The following is a 24611-nucleotide window of genomic DNA, read 5'->3' on the forward strand; positions in this document are numbered from 1 at the left end:
CCTCTGAGGTTTTTGGTGGATCAAGGTTCTCTGTCAGCTTTGTGCTCTGCTGAGCACGTTACCAACACACAGAGTGTTTGAGTTGCTCAGATACATCCCACTGAGTAAACATTTGGTATTCTCACATGATCAGGTGTTTCTCCTCCTGCTCTGCAGAGCACACAAACCCAGCTCCAGGGCTGTGACGTGGCCTCTCACAGCTGCAACAAGTGAGCAGTGGTCAGACAGGGAAAACTGCCTCTGCTTTTCAGCAGATGTGTTCAAATCTCTGCTTGTGTGTAGCTCTCTCCTTCTGGAAGCATCAAGGGTGCCTTTGCCTGAAGAATTCACATTGCCTGGGATTGCAATGGAAGCAGCAAGGCAGAGTAGATAAGGCACATGGTAAATGGGACAAGAACATGGTAAATGGGACAAGAAGAAGACAGAGTAACAGCTGGTGGCCTGGGAACTGGGAACCATTAACATACCTTGTCCTCAAGTCAATTTTTGCCTTTAATATTCAGCAAACACAATAAAGGATCAGTTTTGAAATCTGGAGGTCCTCCTCCCTCCTGCTAAGTGTGTGAACCCCTACACCATGGAGATACAATTTTTCTTGTGTTGGACTTGCTCTGGCATATTTAAAAGCAAATTTTTATTCCTTGCTGTCAAAGGTTTTGTAGATGTGTAAAATGCCAGGTTTATCCCAAGCCACTCAGCACAGCATGTGATGTTGAGAGCAAGGCATTTTTCTGGAAGGAGAAAATTATAGGTTTGAAGGCTCAGGCTGAGAAAGCCGCCCTCTTTTACTTCATCCTCTAATCCTTAAGCCTTTCAGCTAAAAAACTGCTTAAGACAGCCATTTTAAATGCTTCTCAAGGGGAGAAGTCTCCATGACATGGAGAGCCGCAGACCGTTAGTGGTAGAAGACAATGTGTTAGAGGTGTAGTCCAAGCAGGTCTACCAAGTCATTGCTTGTGAAGGTCAAGTCCTGCACATCAGCTTTGCTTTCCCAGCCTCCTCAGTTCTGATCATCTCAGGCCAGGATGTTCCTGAATTTGCTGGAACCTGTGTTCTAGCACCTGGGGAGTGTGTGGCTACATGGGTGAGTGGTAGTAGCTGTCACTTCAGACAGTACTGGCAAGAGGATTTTGGGGATTCTTGTTCAGCTCTCTCTTTTACTTTCTAGATTCTAGTACTTTTTAATTGGTTTTCACCCTGAAATACACATTTTAAGGTCTGGCATATACCAGCTGTCACCTTTGACTTGGATTCAGAGTACAAATACCATAATAATTTTGAATCAAGCCCTGGATTTCTTCCAGATAAATTTTCAGCATCTGTAAGAGCAAACAGTATCACTTTGCCTGTGAGGCTGCTTAGACATTTTAGGCTCCTGGGATAGAATCACAGAATTCTTTGGGTTGGAAGGGACCTTAAATACAATATAGTTCCAACCCCTTTGCCATGGGTAGGGATGCCATCCCCTAGACCAGGTTGTTCAGGTCCCCATCCAACCTGGCCTTGAAACCTTCCAGGGATGGATTTTACATGAAAAAATTCAGCAGAACGTGAGAGAGTCTAATAATTTTTCATAAGCATGAATGGGTACAATAACTTAGAAATATCTGTACATCAGACACAAATGCAGCAGCCAAGGAAAAGTGAGATTTTCACTTGCAGAAGAAGGTTGTTTTCCAACAGACCTCACAAATAACTGTAAAAATAAGACTCAACTCCCATCAAAAAGATGCTGAAGAAGTTATTGCACTGACAATAATTTCAGACTTGGGTGAAAACCATCCCCCACATTGCTAAGGGGCAAAATGTGTCTCTAAGAACACATTGTCAAATACATCTGTCCTGTGAAATAAACCAAATTGCTGTATGTGCTGCCTTCTGTTTGAACATGCTTTTCTCTTCAAATCCAAACCCGAGTCTTTCAGACAGGATGTCATGCAGAGACAAAGGTATTGTCAGAAAGAAGTTTCTGAGGGTTTTGGCACCGTTCTCTTGCTGCACTTTTTCAAACCTGGAGTTTGACCCCATGCTTTCCTTTATGAAGGTGGCAGGTTCTTCTCTTCTCCTTGCAGGACATCCATCTTCCTGATGCTGATAGGAATGTTGGGAGTATGATTAATGTTCCTAATTGTCCCCTTATGCTTTCTACATAAAGCTCATGTCACAAAATGTAAAGTACCAAGAAAGAGCCTGCATTTTCAACACATAATCCCCTAGAGACCCAGCAGGATGGTCTCATTCTCAGTTCAGACAAACTTCAACAATGTTGCCAGCATCAATATTGTGGAGCCAAGCCCTACAAGGTATTCAGATGTTAACCCTTACAACAAAAATCTGCTTTGTAAAGCAACTACCAAAAGCAGTCTCCTCTTCATCACATCTTCGTGCTTTTCTAAGCAGTTGTTGCCATTTCACAAATCAGAAGACAAGTATCTACTATGTATGTGGCTTCCAGGTTTAAACCAAATCAACAGCATTAAGCAGGCTTTTTCTTGATTCAACTTCACCATTTACAAAGGTGTTGAAAAGAAAAATCCAAACCCGGATGGACCCATATTGCCTTAAAGGCTTCAGCTCCCAAATTTAGTATGTAGGAGGCAACTGGGTGGCTGATAGACTCCTCCTCCAGCAGTTCTGCAGAAATAACAGCAAGGAGGACTCCTGGTGGTCTCTGGTGGATGCTCACCCCTGCACAGGGCTGCAGACTGGGGCAGGAGCCTGCCTTCAACTCCAGACTAGCTTCATCCTTATGCTGCTCTTCCTGCCATGCCACGGAGAAGCCACTTTAACCCTCATCAGCACTGGGCTCCAGCTCACAGAGGCTGAAAGTAGATTTTTTTCAGTCTGTATTGTATTATTGAATGAGTGCAGTAATTTTAAGGAAGTTTTCATTGCCCAAGGACAGTACAAGTTCCTGCCATAACCTTGCCCCTCTCCCCCTGAGCAGCCTGGCTGCTGGTCACAGGGCACCTCACCTGCCATCACTTGTAACATGAATATCCCCACACCAGCTCGGGGGGGATGTGAGTTACTGAGGGTGGAAGATAAAGACAGCTCCCAGAAGATTTCTTTGCCACGGAGATGTAGTTAATGTAGGCAAAATGGCTCTGAGTGCTGCAGCTGAATACTTTAGGATAAGCTGAATGGCTCTCCAGGTTCTACAGATCTCATTGAAGCCACCAAAATGCAGGTCAAACCACAGCTTGACTCCTTAAAGCCAAGGAGCTGGACTTTGATGTTCCTTGCGGCTCCCTTCCAGCTATGGATATTCTGTGGTTCTATGTTCTGTGACTCTGAATCTCACTGTAAGAGACTGAGCATGGGACTGAGATACATTTTACATTATTTGATGTGCTCTCCCCTGGGGTCACCCACTGAAGCTCTGGAAAGGCTCCCCTAGGTCCTACATCACACCTGCCAGTCCCTGTCACTGTCTCTGGCCCCATATATTGTGCATGGGGACACCCAGCCATTCCTAGGCACCAAGTCCTGCTCCAGGAGCTGTCAAATGCAATCTTTAACAGGGCAGAGTTTGGCCAGTTTCCACATTAAAAGGCTGAACGAACAGAAGACTCTTTTTTAGTTGTTTTTTTAAAATACAATTTTTAAACTTTTTTTTTTTTTTAATAATTACTCAGAATGTAAAATCGGTGTGGGTCTCCTAATCAGTTCTGTGGCCAGAGCACAGAGTTTGGGCTTAGCTGACACAGTATTTTTATTGTGTCTATGGAAAGAAAAAAAAAGCCCACAGGCATTTGATACAGATTCCAAAAAGCAGCTAATTCAAAACTGTTTAGAAATTGTTAAATTATTTAACAACAACAACAAAAAAATTCCCCAAATGATCCCGTTGCTTTGTTCTGTCTTTGTAATTTGTTTATTTGACAGGCAAAAAATTGAACAAAATAATGGTCTGTTTGCTATAATTGCAGTAATTTACACATGATTTAAAAAAAGGAAAAAAAGAGCAACTGACAGTGGTGCCATAAATCCCATGTGTTCCTTTTAAAAATCTGAATAATATATTGTCTGGCTCTCTAATGCAATTTTAGCAGTACACTGCCACAGGGCCAAAACAAAATCCAACAAAAAATCAGTCTATTCCCAGGTTTAAACTTCAGACTCAGTGAACAGACTGTATGGTGATTTACTACACACTTGGTTGCAGACACAGGAACACTGAGATGCCAAAGTCACAACTTTCCCTCAGGAGTGGTTAGGAGAGAGCCACCAGCACTGTCCCTGTCCTACCTGCCACATCCTGGCTGTGTGTTCACCTGGCACAGTGCTGGACAGACAATGCACACAGGGTCACCTGCTCAGGCACACAAACACCTGCATTTTCTGGAGAGTGGCTTCTGACCATGCCCAGGGCTGTACTTGTAGGTTTACTGGCTTCCCAGATGGCAGACCTACTTTGAAAAGTAATCTCAGGCCACCTTTACAAAGATTGTAAATACACACAGACTGAGGCAAAAACTGTGGCAGTTTTTGAAATCCTCCAAATACACCCTCCTTTCTTACCTGTTATTGCAGGTGTCCTTTTAGGCACATTCCTGTAGGGCTTGCTTCTCTAAGAGGTGGCAGCTGCAGAAACCTCCCTTCGTTGACTAAAATCTGGGTGAGTACAAACAGGGGTCTTGATCTGGGTCTGCAGCTCATGTGCTCTGCTCACTAACAACAGATTCTGCCTGGTAAATGTCATTTAACTGGCTGGAGAGAAAACAAGGTTTAAGAAAAAGCAGGGAAATGGCACCCACTGAATTCAGGGCACAGAGACAGTCTGGGGTGTCTCTGGGAACAGACTGAGCAGATAGCCATATGCTAGGGAATATGCCAAAGCAAAGGGAATTAGGCTGCGTCCCCATTTAGGGTGGAAAATGCTCAAGAGATGTGGTCTGTGTCTAGCTCATGCAGATTTTTCAATTGCTATTAAAGATGCAAGTGTTTCTCTTGTGTTCCAAATACTGACTCCTGGAAATGGCTCCCACAGACATTCAGAGGAAACAGGTTATCACAAAAAAACTTTCATCTCCTTCAACTGGATGCCACTGCACCGTCTCACCTACTGTGGATTGCACTAGATGACCCTTAGAGTTTCCTTCCAACCCAAATTATTCTATGATTCTCACAGGAGAATTCTTCTCACAGGAGTTAAAGACCCTGAAATTTGTTTAACAGAACATCATGATGTAGATTCCCTCCTCATGGTGCACTAGAATGTACTGAATTCTATGACATGCATGGCACATCAGACACACATGATGAGTGCCTGTAGAGATGAAGGGGTCACCATCACGGCAGGAATTAAATGTCACATTTGCATGGCCCAGTTAACATGTTTGACCTCCACAACACTTGTTCATTACCACCACATTTACCCAAAACAATGTCTCTTCCCATGTTAGGAGGTGCTCTCAAATAGGGACCTGTTCTGCCTCACCACTGGAGGGATGAAATCTTAGCCTGGACTAAGAAAAATGCTTCTGTCAAATATGTGATCAGCATGTTTGCTTAATACTGAAATCCAGCAAGCTAACCCAAGATGCAGTGCAGTGACAGATATACCATCGAGAGTTACTTAAAAGTGGTAAGCTTTTCACTTCATGGTATTTTCACTTTGATTGGTCTTTCCATAGCAAGAAACACAGTAAAATCAAATCAAAGAGTTTATTTGCATAGGAAATAGCAAAAATAGCACCATTAAGAGCTACACAGTAAAGACTTTGTTTAACCCTGGCATTTGTACTTGTTATTTAATTTCATTTTTCAGTAAAGCAGAGGCAAATTTTATCTGCTACTGGGTGAGAAAAGACTCCCAAGACTGGCAAAAGCTTATCTCTGTGCTTCAGCCTCAGGGTATGATTCTGGGCTGGTTATCAACAGCTGTGGCTTCTGCTTGGGCTGGCCAGTTTGGAAGCACCATGCCATATGGAGAATGTGTTAGCAGGGCAGGGTGCCTCTCTTCTGTCTCCAGAAGAGCAGACCAGATTCCCAAACACATTCAGCACTTAGTGCCTGTGTCAGGTCCATTACTCCCATCTCTCACTACAAACTGCTTTGTGCAGAAGAGGTTTGAAAACGCAGCTGCTTTGCTGGCTGCCACATATCCGAGGCCTGATCACCTCTCAGATATGCACTTAGTGGGTGGGCATGGCTTGGTCAGAGGGTTAAGCTTACTAATGATCTATTGTGAAGGTCTTTTCAGACTCCATCCCCTTTTTATTTTGTCTTTGCATTCTCAGGTTGATTTTGGCAAATCAACCTGACAATTAGCTGATAGGGAGAAATGGCCACTGTCTGGCTTGTTGCTTTCACCCTCAAACACAATTTCCCCCATGTGTCTGAACATCTCTTTGCTCTGATCCTTTCATCAGAGATCAACAACCTCCTAGACCAGGCTGCACTATGCATCAGCCCTCGAAGTAACACAACTTGCCAAGTTATTGTCATAATGGATCAACCAAAGCAGTGAATTGGGTCACAGTTGGCTTCCTGAGTTTTTAATACCAGGGGGCTTTCTAATACTGCTCTGGGTGATTTTTGGGTGAAGAAGTGGTAGGGGGCTGTGCATGTGCTGACATTGCACAAGGGATTTGGCATCCTTGACCTGACAGAGGTAAGTGAGCTCCACTTCTTGGAAAAAAACTCTCCAGTACAAAGAGGTTTAGATCTTCTGTGTCATCCCTTCAGGTCTTTACTATGAAATCCCACATGACTCCATGAAAAAAACAGCTCCTATAGAATATTGATTCATTTATCAGCAGAAGAATATTAAATTTAACAGGGATCTTCTGGAAAGCACACAGTAGCTGTTCAAAATTGTTCATTGGGAGTTGGATGTACTCCAGACACCTTTTCCAGCTTTGGTATGACTTTATCTTCCTCCCTGCCATGTAGATGGCAAATAGCACCAACAATCCTGTGCCTGTGTGTCACAGTTAATGCTCCAGGCTGAAGGATTTGATTTGAGCTGAAAGGGTGAGGGATAAAGCTTTGGAAAAAATTAATCAGATAACAGATAAAAAATTTGGCATTGGAATGGTTTTGCATAAACAGTCACACAACACATTGCTATTATATGCTTTTCAAAAGAGAAAAAAACCCACTTATTTTTAGCATTTTAATATGCCCTGATGTTAGAGTAAACAAACAAAAAAATAAGTTTCACATATCACATCAAAGATAATAATAATAATAATAATTATAATTCATAAAAATAATCTGACCGACCGGCAGCATTTGTTGGCTTTAGAAAGCCTCCCGCGAAAGAAACGCAGCTGAAAACATTGGAGAGCTCTTGGCAGGTGTGAGGAATTCAAGTTTTCAAAACAAGTCTGGGGGTGCTCCCTGCACACTATGGCCCCTTGACATTGGAGGGCCGGGCAGCCAGGCTTGCATAGTAAGCGCACTGAGAGGGGTCACACTGTCCATTGGCTCCCGGGGGCCCCTGGGGACCTGCCAGACCCGGCACACCAGCTTCACCTTGAGGGCCAGGAGGTCCTGGCATCCCATCTTTGGCATAACCAGGCTCCCCTGGGAGGCCTGAAAGAGAAACAAAATGCCCTGGTGAGTGGCACCAGAGTGACAGGCCCAGCGTGCAGTACTCAGCAGTGTAACATCACAGGAAATGGCTTTGCTGCCAAACTGGGATGCAGACAGCAGCTTCCATAGGTTTGGATTTGGCTAGGATGTATCTCAAGGATACAACCAGAGTGTCTCCTCTGAAATAAAGACTTCTACTCCCTATGGCGACCTTGGGATGCTCAGCTCTGATATGGCTGCTCTTTTTCTACCTCCATGGTGAAGTCGTGGAGATGCATGAGACAACTAATGACATACAGTCCTCATAGAGAGGAGGTGAGAATGGGAAAGTGGAGGCAAGAGCCAGCCTGGGGAGATAATTCACTGGTGCAGAGCATAGTGGGCACATTGTTATTTGAAGGCAATGCAAGGCCAGTCTGTCAGACGGAGACAATGGGGTTATGAGGGCTTCCCATAGTTCCTTTCCCAAGAAAGCAATGAAGGCAAAACTTATCAATGGTGCTTAATTTCAGACTGCAGACAAACTGTATTTGCTGCTGGTTTGTCAGTAATAGTAAAGCAGAAACTGTATCCCCAAGGCACAGGTATTCAATATGACCTTTCATAACATCTGAAGGTGCCTGAACCTCTGGGTTCAGCTTGGTCACAGGAGGACTCTGCCAAGGACAGAGAAAACACTTCACAGTGCATCTAATAATTAAAGCTTCACTTTGGATTTGACCCAAAGGTCATTTAACTTAGCTGTAACTGAGATGGTTCATTGTACTCATTCATCAGGCTGAGGGAATAAAGGTGGCCAGATATGATGTTAATGACACAGTTCTTCCCTTTGCACCACATCCTACAGAAATCGCGCATCTTGTTTTTCTGTCATCCTGATCATCTCTCTAGTACAGCAGAGACCTGTGTCCTGATAGTGGTTTTAAGTGATGTGTTTTGTGGGGTGTTCTGAATAACACACCTGGAATTCCTGGGGGACCCATTTCCCCTCGTTGACCAATGCCAGTGTCTCCTTTCTCACCCTTTGCTCCTCTTTCTCCTGTAGAGAGGGAAAGAAAAAATATGAATTGATGATGGTGGTCTACAGAACTAAGCACTAGTATGTGTCTCCCATCCACACTGAAGCCAATATATTTGGTAAAAACAGTTCCTAATTGTGGCCAATCCTCTGAGAGAGGACATTAAGTGGGAATGAAGACTTGCCCCACTCTAGTTCTGGCTAGAGGTTCAACACACCAGCAACTGCTGGTCATGGTTAACAACTCTGCTTTAACAGACTGAGGTCACACCTGATTTTTGAGGACAATTTATAAGCTACTAAAAGGAAAGGTGGATGCCAAAGTCAAGTGGACACATCCTTTTATTGGACTGCCCCAACATACCAACTTTCACTTACCTTTGGGACCAATTGGTCCAGGTGGCCCTTCAGACCCAGTCTGTCCAGGCCGGCCAGGTTCTCCTGGAGGGCCAGTTCTTCCTGGGAGTCCTTCCTTCCCTGGAGGACCAGGAGGTCCTGGTCTGCCATGGGATGCTTTTACCTGTGCAGGCTGTATCTGAGCCAGGATGTAGGGTAACTTGGCTGTGAAGAGAGGGAAATGGGTTTGTTAGACTAGAAGGACTATGCTCCAAGATATGGATAACCAGAACCGGGGGCCCAGTAAAGTCCCAAGTACTATCACAGATCAATTTTCCAGGGCCACCATTTTCTGTCCCCCCATAATGCATGATTGTGACTCCCTGATCATCTCTAAATTACTTAAATCTCATTTCTTGGTAGCCTTAAATTTCTCCTAAATTTCATACTTCATCATAAATTTTTCTCTCATCCTCTGGTCCTTGTTCTCCCAGAATCTGAAATGTCCGTTCCTTTAGTTGAGCAGATGGTGGATCCCTGTTAAACTAGTTCCTCTGCTGCTCTGAAAAATGGAGCCTTTTCCTACTGCTTCTGTGACGCAGAGATGCTACATGACTGGTCTCTAGGGAGAAAGCTTTTCTTGTTCCAAGCTGTCCCAGACAGGCACACACTGCCTGCCATTTCAGTGCTAAGACCCTGAACAATCATGCTGGTTTTGGCCGGGGTGGAGTTAATTTTCTTCATGGTGGCTGGTATGGGGCTATGTTTTGGATTTGTGCTGATAATACAGAGATGTTTTTGTTATTGCTGAGCAGGGCCCACACCGAGCCAAGGCCTTTTTTGCTTTTTGTATGGCCACATTGGGGAGGAAATTTTGTGGTGTTGGGAAGACACACAGCCAGAACAGGTGACCCAAACTGACCAAAGGGATATTCCAGACCACGTGACATCAAGCTCAGCGTACAAAGTGAGGGAAGGAAGGGAGGGACATTTGCAGTGATGGTGTTTTTCTTCCCAAGTAACCATTACCTGTGATGGGGCCCTGCTCTCCTGGAGATGGCAGAACACCTGCCTGCCCATGGGAAGCAGAGAGTTAATTCCTTGCTTTGTTTTGCTTCTGGGTGCAGCTTTTGCTGTACCTATTAAACTGTCTTTATCTCAACCAATGAGTTTCCCAGCTTTTACTCTTCTGATTCTCTCCCTGATCCTGCTGGTGGGAGAGTGAGTGAGCAGTGTGTGGGCCTTGGCTGCTGGCTGAGGTTACACCATGACAGCAACATTGAGAGCTCATGAAACACTCAGCATCATGTAAAAACTCTACAGAATAGAGGGAGAAGAGTGTTCTGTCTTCTCTTCATTGATCTTAAGTGCTTTCAGACTGGTGTGGATATTGAAGACTGAGTGTGTAAATAAAATCTGTGAACTTATCACCCCGTTTACATGTGATCTTTAGCATGGAACAAAATGCCTGCAGCTGTGTGTCAGCTGCATCAAGAGCTGTGTGAGAAGTACTACAGCTCTGCATCTCACTGTCAGTGGGATCAGTCATGGTCTGCAATTCTCATACTTTGAGAGAAACAGCAGCCCATATCACCTCCAGCTCCTCTTCTTATACTGATGAGTATCAAAAGTCATAGGCAAAAATCATGAACATTTCTTCTCCAGTTGGGACCTCAAAAGAAAGTTTATGATCTACTCTGATTACTTTCTGTGCTATTGCTGGGAAAATTAAAGCCTGAGGAACTGTAAAGCACATTTCATTTCACACATTTTCCAAGCAAGCTTGCTGCAATACTACCTTCCTTAAGGAGGAGAGGTTCAGGCTCCAGCACAGCTCTGGAAAGCATCTTTCATACTCTCAGATCCATCTTCTGGATTCCTGGTACTGATTACTTACCATCTAGCTGCTTGGATAACTCCTCTTGGATGAGTCTCCTCAAAGTCTCTAGAGATGGGGGTTCTCCCTAAAGAGTCAGAATCACAGTGATGAGACTAGATAACCACAGTAAAGGGAGCAGATAGTTATGGGACAAGGGGGAACAGTTTTAAACTAAAAGAGGAAAGATTTAGATTAGATGTTAGGAAGAAATTCTTTACCGTGAGGGTGGTGAGGTACTAGAATGGGTTGCCCTGAGAAACTGTGGATGCCCCACCCCGGAAGTGTTCAAGGCAAGTTGGATGGGCTTTGGAGCAACCTCACCTAGTGGGTGGCATCCCTGCCTATGCTGGGTGGGCAGTTAGAAGTAGATGATCTTTAACGTCCCTTCAACCCAAAACACTCTGTGGTTCAGTGATGTGCAAACTAAGATCTGTACAAAGGGCTCAGCAGGTGCCATGTCATCACCCACGGCACACACAGGGCCACAGGGTCTGCCTCAAAGAGGAATGTAAAGGGACTCAAAACAATCACAGAATCAAATGGGCTGGAAAAGACCTCTGAGATCATAAAGTCCAGCCCTTGACTGAACACCACCACGTCAAGTAAACCATGGCACTGAGCGACACATCCATTCTTTCCTTAAATGTCTCCAGGGACAGTGACTCCACCACTTCCGTGGGCAGCCCATTCCAGTATCTAATTATCCCTTCTGTGAAGAAATTCTTCGTAGTATTAAAAATAAACCTCCAGTTTGAGACCATGTCCTCTTGTCCCATCACTAGCTGTCTGGGAGAAGAGACCAAACTCCATGTGGATAGATCCTCCACTTAGGTAGTTATAGAACCTCCTATAAAATCTCTCCTGAGCCTCCCTTTCTCCCAGGTGAAAAACACCAGCACTCTCAGTCTTCACAGGAGTTGGGTTCCAAATTTTTCACCATTTCTGTTCCCTTCTCTGGAAGTGCTCCAGGACCTCAATGTCCTTCCTGAACACAGGGGCCCAGAACTGGAAACAGAATATAACATGTGGTCTCCCCAGTGCCCAGCACAGCAGGACAATCACCTACCTTGTCCTGCTGGCCACACTAGTGCAGACACAGGCCAGGAGGCCACCCTCCTCCTTGCCCACCGGGACACATGCTGACTCAGATTCGGCCAATGCCAGCCAACAACCACAGGGACTTTCCCACTGGGCACCTGTCCAGCCACTCTTCTCCTGGCCTGGGCCACTGCAGGGCCTTATTGGGACTCTGAACAGGACAGGGCACAAGGGACACTGCTAGTGACCGAATTCCAGCTCATTGCAGCTCCATTCACAGCCACTCTCTGGACACTGACATCCTGACAGTTCTTAAGTCAGCAAGAAGTGCTCCTGCCCAAGCCCTGGGCTGACGGCTTTTCCAGGACTCTGCTGTGGGAGATGGAGTCAAAGGCTTTGCTCAAGTCCAGAGAGACTCCATGCACAGCTTTTCTCTCAGCCCTGAGGCAGGTCACTTGCTCCTCAAAGGACCTCACGTTGCTCAGGCAGGACCTGCCTTTCCTAAACTCACACTAGCTGGGACTGATCCCTTGGTGTCCTCTCTGGGTCTTGTGATCCCCTTCATGATGATCTGCTCCAGAATCTTGCTAGGCCTCAAGGTCAGGCTGACAGGCTTGCAGTTCCCTGCATCCTCCCTACAGCCCTTATGAGCATGGGTGTCACACTGCCACCTCCAGCCATGCGGGACATCATGACTGTCCAGGACTGATAATACAGGATGGAGAGCAGCTTAGTGAGCTCTTCTGACAGCTCCTCAAGCACCCTTGGGGTGCTCCCAGCCAGCTCCACAGACTTTTCAGTGTCTCAGTGGCTCTGCAGGTCACTAATGACTTCCACCAGGACTGCAGGGAGTCTGGTCTGCTCCTGGTCACTTTGCCAGCTCAGGGGAATGCCTGTCCTCTGGAGAACTGATCTGCCTGTTGAAGACTGAGGCAAAGAAGGCCTCAGTAGCTCATCCTTTTCCTCATGCTTCATAACCATATTGTGGCCACACATCCAGTTAAAAATGATTTTCCTTGACCCTCCTTGGTTGTTAATCTTCATAAACAAACACTTCTTACTGTCTTTCACAGTAGTGGCCAGATGAAGCACTAGCAGAGCTTTCGTCTTCCTGATTATCTTTCTACATGAGGTGGGAGCCAAGAGGTTGGGACACATGGTGGGCTGGGTGGGAAAAACAGTTTGACAGGGCATAGGAATTATCTGGGATGTTTAGGAGAGGAACACACAAGGTGGGAAAAGAGAGAGCGGCAGTCATTGGGAGAGGAAAAAGCATAGGAAAAGTTGAGGGGCAAAGGCCTAAAGCAGGCCTTTGTGACCAAGGATGTCGCCATGTCTCTCCGTGACAAGGGGTGGCCGTGGCCACCAGGCCTTTGTGACCCGTGGTTACATTGTGGCCAGAGGCCATTGTGACACAGGTCCATGCCATGACCAGAGGGCTTTTGTAGGGCCAAACCCCTCGTGTTGTTACTCTCAGGAGAGCAGCTCTCTGAGGAGGCAGCAGCTCTGTCACGAGGCAGCAGCTCCTCAGGAGAAAGCAGCACTCCCAAGTGACCTTGGCCAGTGTTTGTCAGAGCACTGCCAAGATGTCAAAGAGACACGAGGCAAATGCCCACAGCCAGACCCGTGAGGGGCAGCCGCTGCTGTCCAAGCGGCGACAGGTGAGGAATGGGAATGGAGGGAAAGGCTGCAGTGGGACCTGGGGGAGGGCTGGGGGCAGACACTGCCAACCAACCCTGACTCCAGGCCTTGCTCTGGGGAGGAGCCAGTGCCAGGATGGCCTGTGTGAGGGAATGGCCCAGAGACAGCGAGTGCAGCTGGGAACCCAGACTGCTCTGGCTGCTGTGGCCAGCATCTGCCATGGGGCCAGAGCTGGGCTTGCCACCATGAAGAGGACAGTGTGCCTGCACAGCCGCCTCAGTCTCTCGCCTCCTTCTGCTGCCCACAGGAGCCCCAGAGGCCACCACAGGCAGCAGCGGAGGTCACATGGGTGACCACCTTGCCCCTCCAATGGGACAAACCGGTCCCCAGACAGGACACTTCATGGAGACCCACAGGACATGGAACACAGGAGGACAGCCTGGAGGGAGGGCACTTAGTGCCCCTCAGCGGCACAGTCACACGGCCACAAAGATTGTCCGTGTCAGACTTGCCACCTCTCCATGGCCCTCCATTGACAGTGACACCTCCGTGGCAGCTCAGCCCTCAGCTGCCAAGAGCAGCCTCGGCACGGATCAAGCTGCCCCCGCTGCCAGCAGCCCCAGCAGCCTCTGGGTCTTCTCCCAGAGGCAGAGCATGGTCCGCAGGCCATGTAGCCAGCCGCCACCGAGACCTAGTGCCACCTTCTCCATGGGGCACTATGGCTGCTGACAGGGCCAGGGAAACACCCTCCCCGGACAGCTCAGCTGAAAGGCTCTGGCGAGGGTCAGCGGCAAGGCAGGGCCATCGCCTGCCACCCCTGCGATGTGCGGGTGGTGTGCCACTCCGCACAGGGACCCGGCCTGCCTGGAACCACCTGGAGCACACTGAGGTGGAGGAGCTTACTGAGGTGCAGGAAGAGCACGGTGGCAACACCCACGGAGACCCATTTAGAAGCCTTGCCCCGTGCCTGCCTGCAGAAATGTCCACCAAGTCTACCTGCACTCAGGAGCAGTCAAGTCTCTGCCAAGAGGCAGGTGCAGAGGCCCAGGTGTTGAACAGAGCTCCCGGCTTCAACAAAGACTCCAGCACAGACACTGGAAACTCCTCTGAGCTCCTGTCTCCTGCCTGGTTGCCAGAGCAGCAGTCTGTCTCTGACAACTCACTGTGGTTGGAGATTTCTCCAAAGGAGCCAGGGAAAAAGTGGGAGGAGACAGAGCTCCCAGAAGCAGAGATTGCAGGAGACAGGGACAGCGACCCACAGGGTGCATCGCTTCCCCCTCTCAAAGAGGAAGAGTCAGAGGCTGCAACTTCTGACCTGGACAAAGATCCTTGGGATGAGGGGCACTGCGAGCTTTTCCCCATGTCAGAGGCTGAGGAAACCTCTTGCTTCTCAGCTTCTCCCTCACCTGCAAGCCCCTCCGAGGAGAGGGGAACTCATCAGCTGCCCGAGCAAACCACACATGGCAAGCTGATGTGCATGGAGCCTGAAGATGCTTCAAAGCATCTTCTGAATATCGAGGAAGAGGAGCTGGAGAAGTTGGAGGATGACATCCTCGCTTCCCTGAATCAAGAAAGCCCCTCAGTCCAGCACAGCCTTTGCAGCTGGACCATAGACTGTACAGGAGAGACCGAAAACTACGCACAGCTCGTGTCTCCGGACCTGTTTGAAGAGCTCTGGTCTCTCTTTAACAACAAGGATGCGCCGTCCAGGGAAGCTCGGCTAGACCAGCTACTGGCAAAGTGGGAGGAAGAAGAGCTCCCTGACAGAGACAGTTCAGGAGAGGGGGACAGTGAGCCAGAGAGTGAGTTGTCCCTCCCACTGCAAGAGGAGAGAGCAGAGGCAGCAGCTTCTCCCCTGGACAGCGATCCCTGCTACGAGGGGCACAGTGAGCCTTTCCCCATGGCACTGCCAGAAGACTCAAAGATGTCTGCAGTTTGTGCCTCGCCTTCTGATACCACTGAGGAGGCCGACGCTGCAGGCACGGAGGCTGGCTGTGCCAAGGCCGCCCCTCCCCAGGAAAAGCCCTGTGGGGCTGCTGTGCTGGCAGGGGCTTGCCCAGTGCCAGCCCAGCCCCTAGTACACCAGGTCCCTGCTTCCACTGCTGGCATTGCCACAGTTCCGCAGCCCCCGGCCCCACGGCGATGGCGCTCCATCGCCAAGACGGCCCGGCGGGCTCTGCGCCGGCTTTTCTCCTTCAGCTGCCTCAGGGGGCAGCCTGAGGACTGAGCCCAATGCCAGCACCAGGCAGATTCCTAAAGATGACAGCTCACTCTTAGGTGACAAGATGTCTAAAGGCAGGTCCTGCTGCCACCCCTAATCCCTCCTTCCCAAGCCAGCAGCAAGGCAGCGTGGTCAAAGAGAGCCAAAGAATGGTGACAGCGCTGCCTTGTAGAATCCCTTGTAGAAGCTGACTCCAGGCCCAGTCTGCATTGAGGGCTGCATCCCTCAGGCTGCACCAGGAGCCGCGAAATGCGCCTTGGGCCTCAGCACTGAAGGCAAAGGAAGGCATGCCCATCCTCCTTTCATACGGAAAATAAGAAAATGCCTCCCTGGATACTCCCAGTATGGAATGGAGAAAGGTGCTGACCCCAGAACACCAACCCTTCCAAAAACTACTGGGACCCCCCAGCACAGAGTAGCACAGCGTGATAAAGGACTGAAAGGATGCCACTGGAGCCAAGTGTCTCGGATTGTCTTCTGCTTTACCTCTCCCTCACTCCCTCTTTTCCCATTTTTGTCTTGCTCTCCTCTTTCCTATCCTTATTTCTCTACACATTCATTGTTAAATAAAATCCCCATTGTTAACTTTTGTAGATGGTCTCCTTGGTACCTTAATTCATGCACAAGCATCTCTCACTAATGGCATTTTAACAGGGTCACACATCTGCACTCAGCACTCGAGCTGTGGCCCCCTATTTGCCCCGCACAGCAGGACAGTCACTGCCCTGGTTCTGCTGGCCACACACTGCTGACATAGAAGTCCAAGAGACTACTGTCCTCCTTGGCCAGCTGGGCACATGCTGGCTCATGTTTTGCTATTGTTGGCCCCAGGGCCTTTCCCACTGGGCAGCCTTCCAGCCACTCTGCCCCTAGCCTGGGGCACTGCAGGGCCTTGTTGGGACACAAGGGCAGCACCAGGCCTGGTTCTTCTTCTTGAACTTCAATGGTGTGAGGCTCGTTCCACTGGCCTCACACCATCCATCCAGCCTGTCTACATCCCCCCAACAGAGCCTTCCTACGCTCCAGATTCTCCACCCACCTTGGTGTCATCACAAATTTACTACTGAGGGTACTCTCGATGCCCTTGCCCACATCAGCAGGACAGACAATGGACAGGACAGGGCACAGGGGACACCTCTACTGACTGGACACAACTCACTGCGGCTCCATTCCCCTCCACTCTCTGGACACAGCCATCCTGACTGTTCTTAAGCCAGCCAAGAGTCCCCCTGCCCAAGCCCTGGGCTGATGGCTTTTCCAGGACTGTGCTGTGGGGACAGAGTCATAGGCATTCTCAGTTTCCAGCCTTCTGGCAACCCATGGGTCAGTGGTTTAAGAAGGGGGCCTGGTCTGAAGGCACTAGTTGCAGCACTGTTTCCATCAACATCGTTAAGAATATCTCCTTCCTATGCACTCATAGGACAAGTTGTAGAAGTCACATGGGGAAACATCTCTCCCCTACCAGATCAAAGTGGAGATCCTATGTTCTTTTTCACCGTGGCATGTTTCCTTGCAGGGAGTACATGTGCCCCAAAGGTTCTAATGCTGGCTATCTGGACTTCCTGAAAACACTCATATTGGATGTATCCCCTGCCAACAGGCCTTATCTCAGGAAACAGAAGCCAGTTTATGCATGTGATATCTATTCTTCCAAACCAGTACAAGGTTTTGTCTGATTTCAGGCTGTTGAAGGGAGACAGGGCATGTGGCTGCCTGGCCTTGGCCCCCTATCCAGCTCCCAAGCCACACTATCTTTCACCCTTTCTCTTAATTCTTTTGTGCTGCTGCTCTTGTACAGCTGTAATAGCTGTAAAAACTCAAAGTAATGTGAACTACAAGTCTGGATGATGCAACTAAAAAAATTATGAGAGCATTTTTGGTAGGTGAAAGATTTTTTTAGATTGTGGCTTTCCAAGTAAATAATAACAAAAACCAGGTTTTAGGATTGCCAGGCTCTTGCCTTTGCAAGAACTCGAAAGAAAATTGTAGCTACCCTTAAACAATAAACCATTTTCAAGCAGAAAGATCTAGTATTTTCTTTTATAAATTAGAAAGTGAGAGGTTCCACTTGAAATACACTTTTAATTTCTTTTGGCTAAAATCATTCTTTGCATTTCTGTCAGTTTTGAAAATATTTCTGGTCAACCTAAAGACTGCATTCTTTTGTGTATCAACTACTTGCAAAAGCATTGATTTTCCCTCACACTTACTCTTTTAACTTACAAGGATGCAGTTTGTGTTCTCTATGTTTATGAAAACCTAGTGAGCTCTTCTGAATCAGAAATTATTCTTCATTAAAAAATGAGATCTTATTAAATAGCTAAGTGACATTTCAATTTTAATCAATAGCATTGCTGATAAATACAGAGTTGGTCCATTTACCGCCTCCTTCCTGACACAAATTTTGCATGAGAAAAAGATGTGTCACTGGTGACAAAAGAAACAATTTTATCATTAAGTACTAAGCATTTTTGATGGCTCTTAGTGTATATCCCACTAAGTAAGCATAATTGTGGAGCATACTTTAAAGGCTTACAAATTATCTATTCAAGTTTTAACCCTATTAGTTAAATTAAGTTTCCATAATCATCACTTGATTTCACACACGAAGAAATGCTTTGTCTAAAATTTAGTCAGTTTTTACATCAGAGATTATTCTCTGTTTATTCTCCTCTGAGATGATCTCCAATTCATCCTCAGGATGGGCACAGTGGCTTCACTGCTGTTGGTAGTTTTTCTCATTCTGCAACACAAACCACCCTCAGGCCTTCTCAGTAGTGAGATTGTTTCCCAACAGGGGGGAGGAAAAAAAAAAAGAGGGAGAATATTAAACAAAAATAGTATTTCATGAATTCTGATGAGCTGACTACAGGACTTCCAGGAATAGAGCAGTGACCTTTCCACGGCTCAGCATTTTTTCTCTCGCAACAACCAGCAGCAGAGGAAGGTGTTAGTTCTCTGTACGAAGTGCTACACTTTATTGCCCTTATTGAAAGAATCTTTTTTTACACTCCAGTGCCACTGCCAATATCACAGGACCCGGTTTAGGCATTTAGGGGTAAAAGGTGACAGCCACTGACCACACTGGCCACCCTGACTATGGGTCTGGATTACTTAGCTCCCCTGAAGTGGAAGTCAACACCCATGCAAGCCTTTCCCAACTTCCATCCATGGAAGGGTCTGAGGCTAGGTTGGACATAGCTTGGAGCAACCTGTTCTAGTGGAAGGTGTCCCCATATATGGCAGGGGGGTGGAACTAGATGGTCTTCCAGGTTTCTTCTAACCCAAACCACTCTATGATTCCATGATTCCCTGAGATGTGCTACAGCTCCCCTTTATGGGTATTAAGAGCTAAAAGCAGTGCCTCCCTGTTAAAACATGCTCCTGCTCCAGCTTCTGTCATCCTCAATGTACTCTGAGGCACTTTTCTGATCCCTGTGGCAGCAAAATTACTGTACATGGCCTTTCTCTGGCAACCTTACCCTTGGTCCTGGAAATCCTGGCTGCCCTGGAGGACCGGGAGGCCCAACTTGCCCAGTGTCTCCCGGAGGTCCGTGGGGACCCATCAGTCCCGGATGGCCCTTATGACCAGGTATCCCGGGATCACCTGGAGGACCCTTTTCTCCTCGAAGGCCTTTTTCACCTTTGATGCCAGGTTCACCCTAAGTGAAGAGAAGGACATTACCACCACAAAATAAGAAGCAAACTTCTGATTTCCAAACACAGAGAAACACTCACAGCTGAGCTGGCAAAGTTGCCGAGTGCAACATCTGGTGCACTACAAATGAACCACAAATTGTTCTGATGGAGAATGATTAAAGAGGGACCTGGAAGACTAGGAAGCACTGGCATCACTTTTGAGTGACCTCTGCCCCCAGGCCCTAACTCAAAATAGCTCTCTTTATTTCAACATAATGCAATAACCGGTAATGTTCTCCAACTTACCCTCTCTCCTTTGGAGCCAATTGCACCCTGTTTCCCTGGAGTGCCCTACAACAAAATAAAGGTAAGCATAAAAGAACCATCCATAATAAGAGTAAATAATGAAACATATGCCTTTGTAATGATTCCTGTGACCCCAGGAAAATTTATTTCCCTGACAACCCCACAGTTTCCTGAGAGCTTTCTCTTTTGCTCTCAGTTATCAACAATTAAAGGAAAAAAAAACCAACCAAAAACCAAAAACAAAAAAAACAAACCCAAACCAACCACATGACAAGCAGGTTGAGAAGGGTGATTCTCTCCCTTCACTCCCCTTTGGTGAGACCCCACCTGGAGTGCTGTGTCCAGTTGTGGTGCCAGACTATAAGCAAGGCCATGAACCTGTTAGAGCAAGCTCAAATGAGGCCACAGAGATGCCCAGAGGGCTGGAGCACCTCTTCTGTGGATTCAGGCTGAGAGAGCTAGGGTTGTTCAGTCTGAAGGAGAGAAGATTCTGGGGGAACCTTTGAGTCCCTTACAGTACTAAAAGGGAGTTTATATGAAAAATGGGGACAAAGTTTTTTGTCAGGGACTGCAGTGATAGGACAAGAGGTAAATGGCTTCACAATCAGAGAGGGTAGAAATCTGGTAGAAATTTTTCACTGTGAGGGTGGTGAGGCACTGGAACAGGTTGTCCAGAGAAGTTGTGGATGTCCCATCTCTGGAACAGTTCAAAATCAGGTTGAATGGGGTTCTGAGTAACCTGGTCCAGTGGAAGATGTCTCTGCCCCTGGCAGAGTGGGTGGAAAGAGATTATATTTAAGATCCCTTCCAACTCAAACCATGCTATGAAAAAAACCCAATTTGTTGTTACCCTGATAACACCCTTGATGATTTTTTTCCCTGTGACACCAGTCTTATATTGAAATAACTGTGAATTTAACTTACCTCTTTGCCAGGAGGACCTTTCTCTCCTGGTTCTCCCTAAGACACACAGAAAGTGGATTTAGCATCACACTGGAGGAGCTGGAAGAAAGACTTCACCTAATAACTATAAGTGTTGCTTTGTGTTGACAACACAAGTTTTCTTCTACCCAGTAGCAGGTTTGAATGATTCATCCTTATCCTACTGCTATTGGTCACTCCTGGACAGACACATCCTGCTATTTGGAAAGCATTTTTTAGTGAATTTGCATTCCATGTAAACATAAATAACAGGAAATAATTTCTAACAAACCAGCTGAGGGCAGATGTTTCACTGGAAGTGTGTTCCTGCTTTCAGTACATTTTGTTCCTTTTTCTTACCAACAATTCCCAAAGCTTCATACACTTTATAAGGTCTTTTTCAACTTAAGGAGCACCAGCATTATACTTGTAAGTGTCTGAAGATGTAAGTGAAGTCAATTTTGTCAGCAGAGGTACCATCTTGTATTACACCAGCTGGAATAACACATACAGAGGTTTAAGGAATTTTAAGCCTAAGTGCTCACCTGTCTTTCAGAACTATATTAAATAATCTTAATTTGAATAAGTACCCTTGTAGAATTATTTATACTTTTTTTTTTGCATTTATAATGTGATAATTAGAGAATATAGTTTCCATTTTAGTATTTCAATGAAAAAAAAAAAATCACTGCAGTCCTGAACTGCAGGTAAAGTAAAATGGACATTAAACCAGCTGTTGCTGAAATTCTGGCCACTTTGCTGTATCAGGTATAGAAAAATAATCTTTCTAAGTCTGATGGCAGCCAACACACATGATCATATCTAAAACACGATATTTTCCCTTGAAAACATAACATCTTCAGCTGTGTTAGCATCCATACATGTCTCCATGAGGAATGGAACTAATCAGAGATGTGTGATCCAAATTAGGCTGCATTAAACTCACTTGAGTTTTCTTTAGGCCCACTTCAGTTTTAAATGGTCACCATGTTTGCTGCTTAAAATTAAGTCCAGAGAAGTATTTCTCTCTTCTCTTTGCATCCAAAAGCTCCCTTTCAAATTATAAAATTAAATATTAAAAAAATACAGAAGGAAAAAAGAACCATCCTGTGGAATATTCGCTTCTGCTAGAGACACACAAAAATCTTTTAAATAATCATTTAAATCATTTTTTTGTCACAACAAATCTAGAAATAAAAAAAAAAAATACCTAGCATTCCCATTTTCCATCCTTCCAGTGGAATTTAACATGTTTTACTCACCTTGCAAATATATTGAATTCTGAGGCTGTGATAATGTCATGGTTATAGGTTTATTATTTATTATTTTAGATCACTTTGGGAGATATATGAATGCTTTAATTGCAATGTACCTCTGTTGCCGGCAACAAATGAATTTCCCTCAGAATAGCAAATATCAGAAATCCCTGTATTATTATCAGCACTCACAATTTCCCTATTTATTCCATCTAAGGTTCATGCAGAGGTGTAGTCTGAGAACTTAAATACCCCATACCTGTATTAAGAAGATTGTTGAAGTAATCTGATTAATGCACACATTATCAGGGCTGACTGGCAGGTACTAGCTCCATACATGAGATTATGGTTGCTCATCCATATGAAAAATGCTATTTTTGCAGTCCAGTTTCCTTTGGAAGTAAAATTATATGGCTTCTGGAGTTGTTATATATCCTGCTTATGCTTTTTTTTTTACCTAACTGAAAATGATCATGTCCCATCTTCCTGTCTAACCTTTAAAAGCAATTAAAGAGAGGATCTAATCCATCCCCAGACATACTTACAGGTGGTCCTCGGGGTCCTATAAAGCCAGGGAGTCCTGGGCTGCCTGTTTCTCCTTTATTTCCTTTGGGACCCTTAGGACAGAAATGAGACAGACACTAGCAGACCTTTCCCCAGCACCTCTTTCCCAGAGCATTCATTTACAGATACATTGGAACTGGGAAATTTCATTTTAGCAGCAGGACTCCCAAAACTGACAAGGAAGAACAAAGTCTTTTAGAAAAGTATGTTGCAGGCACTGTGGTTGCCTTATTAATAAGCTTTGTAGAGTCCCTGGGAGAAGATGAAAAGGGACAATTATGGCAGGGGCAGGAGGTGTGTTCCATGGGTATTGTGGTGTCACATGGTTTGTAAGGGGGTGTTGAGAGCAGAAATGCTGTGATGGGTGATGACAGGGAAACAATGCAGATGGTCATACTGCTCAAATCCAAGAATGCAACCAGCAGACAGCTACAGGGCTTCTCCTTTGCCATTATTTCCAGGTTCAATTTATGTCTCTTCCACTTATCTCTTGTGATATTCTGTCAAAGTGTCCCTTTTCCCTTGCACATCAGGGCAGCTGAAATGACAGTTCATGATACAGAACTGTTTCGTGCACAATTCTGATGTGGTTTTAACTCTTAGTTTAACATTTACTTTCAGAACTTTGTCCCCTACTTTTCCAGTTCAGAACACAGCCCTTTTTCTTCTTGGAGTAAAACTCATGCAAAGTGAGCACCAATGAGCCTGTCAGGCACAAAACACATGGATTTGGGGTACGTAACTTGCCCTGAAGATTTCAGGGGCTGGATTGTGTTGCTGTGTGTGGGCTTAAGCATGAGCAAGTGTGAACTGTGATGGGCACTGTCAAACAGCAAATGCAAAAGGAGAAGGCTCCTGGCAGGTTTTACCTTGTGATTACAAGTCAGCAATGGTGAAGGTGGAAAAAAAAATCCTTATTGCCATGATAACCTTCCTCACCTTCCTTTTTTTCAAAACAGAAATATAAAATATTGGCTTGTCACACCACACTGTGAAGGAAATTAGTGCAGTTCAAAAATAAATGGATTTATGTACAGCACAAGGAGACACTTCCCATAATAACCTTTATGAAAAGGAGAGGATTCATTTTAATGACAGAGAATGATAATGATGAGATGACTGTCTGTTCTGCTGACCAACACTGTCTCATTGTTTCCCCTTCCTCATCCATCTGACTTTATCCTTTTTCAATCTCCTATGTTATTTTTGGACTCTAAATCCTCTGGAGCAAAGGCTGCTGTGGTGCTGTTTGTGCAGGAAGCTGCCTGTGAGTCCCTGGGTCACATCATATAGGTACTGTGATAACACTATGATGATTAAAATAATAATCCCCACTTGGCATTCACAAGGCATCCCAAAGCCACAGTGACCTGATAAAGATCCAGAAGGTAAAAAGGCAGTGATAAGAATTGGGAACAGGGGTAGGCGTAACAAAAAGGAGAAAGAAAATAAGTTTGAAAAGGCAAGAGCAAGGATCCACAGGGCAAGAAGCAATGGCAGCAGTCCCAGGACAGTAAGAAGAGCTTATGTCAAGGACAAAAAGCCTGTTGCACTTGTTTTTTGATGCAGAAGGGCTCTCAGACTGCAGCACCCTGTCCCACCTTCCTACACAGAAAGGTGGTGTCCAGTTCTGGCCCCTCAGTTTAGGAAGGATGTTGAGATGCTTGAGCACATCCAGAGAAGGGCGACAAAGGTGGTGAGGGGCTTGGAACACAAATCCTGTGAGGAATGACTGAGGGTGCTGAGGGTGTTCAGCCTGGAGAAAAGGAGACTCAGAGGTGATCTTATCACTCTCTACAACTCCCTGAAAGGTGGTTCTAGTCTGAAACCAACTTCCTGAAAGGGGGCTGGTCTCCTTCTCCAGGCAGTAACTGGAAGAAGAGAGGACACAGTCTTCAGCTGTGCCAAGGGAAATATAGGTTGGATATTAGGAAAAAGTATTTTACGGAAGGAGTGATCAAATACTGGAATTGTCTGCCTGGGGAGGGGTTGGAGTCACCATCCCTGGATGTGTTTAAAAAAGACTGGATGTGGCACTTGGTGCCATGGCTTAGTAAAGGTGTTGGGGCATTGGTTGGAGTCAATGATCTTGTAGGTCTCTTCCAACCTAGTGATTCTGTGGTATTTGCTTCTCTGAGACATCCCTGCAGATGCTTGATCAGGGCACAAATCTGTGGCGAGGCTGGGGTGGCTTTATGACTTTGGCTTTATGACTTTGCAAGACTGAAGTCTTGCTGCAGCTTTTCG

The 24611-nt window shown here is 46.1% G+C and overlaps 1 protein-coding gene across 1 annotated transcript in view; it reads right to left on the reverse strand.

Moving 5' to 3' along the window:
* Positions 1 to 5754: 5754 nt before the first annotated feature.
* COL22A1 (collagen type XXII alpha 1 chain) overlaps positions 5755 to 24611 on the reverse strand; it is a 229239-nt gene continuing 210382 nt past the window's right edge. The window contains exons 58-65 of the mRNA XM_038129913.1: positions 22346 to 22417; positions 20548 to 20583; positions 19624 to 19668; positions 19161 to 19340; positions 10797 to 10863; positions 8942 to 9124; positions 8507 to 8584; positions 5755 to 7545 (exon numbers count right to left, since the gene is read on the reverse strand). Coding sequence (XP_037985841.1) covers positions 7358 to 7545; positions 8507 to 8584; positions 8942 to 9124; positions 10797 to 10863; positions 19161 to 19340; positions 19624 to 19668; positions 20548 to 20583; positions 22346 to 22417 — 849 coding nt within the window. The 3' untranslated portion in view covers positions 5755 to 7357. The remainder of the gene's footprint in view (positions 7546 to 8506; positions 8585 to 8941; positions 9125 to 10796; positions 10864 to 19160; positions 19341 to 19623; positions 19669 to 20547; positions 20584 to 22345; positions 22418 to 24611) is intronic.

The sequence above is a fragment of the Motacilla alba genome, chromosome 2 (genome assembly GCF_015832195.1).
Source record: "Motacilla alba alba isolate MOTALB_02 chromosome 2, Motacilla_alba_V1.0_pri, whole genome shotgun sequence".
Classification (NCBI taxonomy): Eukaryota; Metazoa; Chordata; class Aves; order Passeriformes; family Motacillidae; genus Motacilla; species Motacilla alba.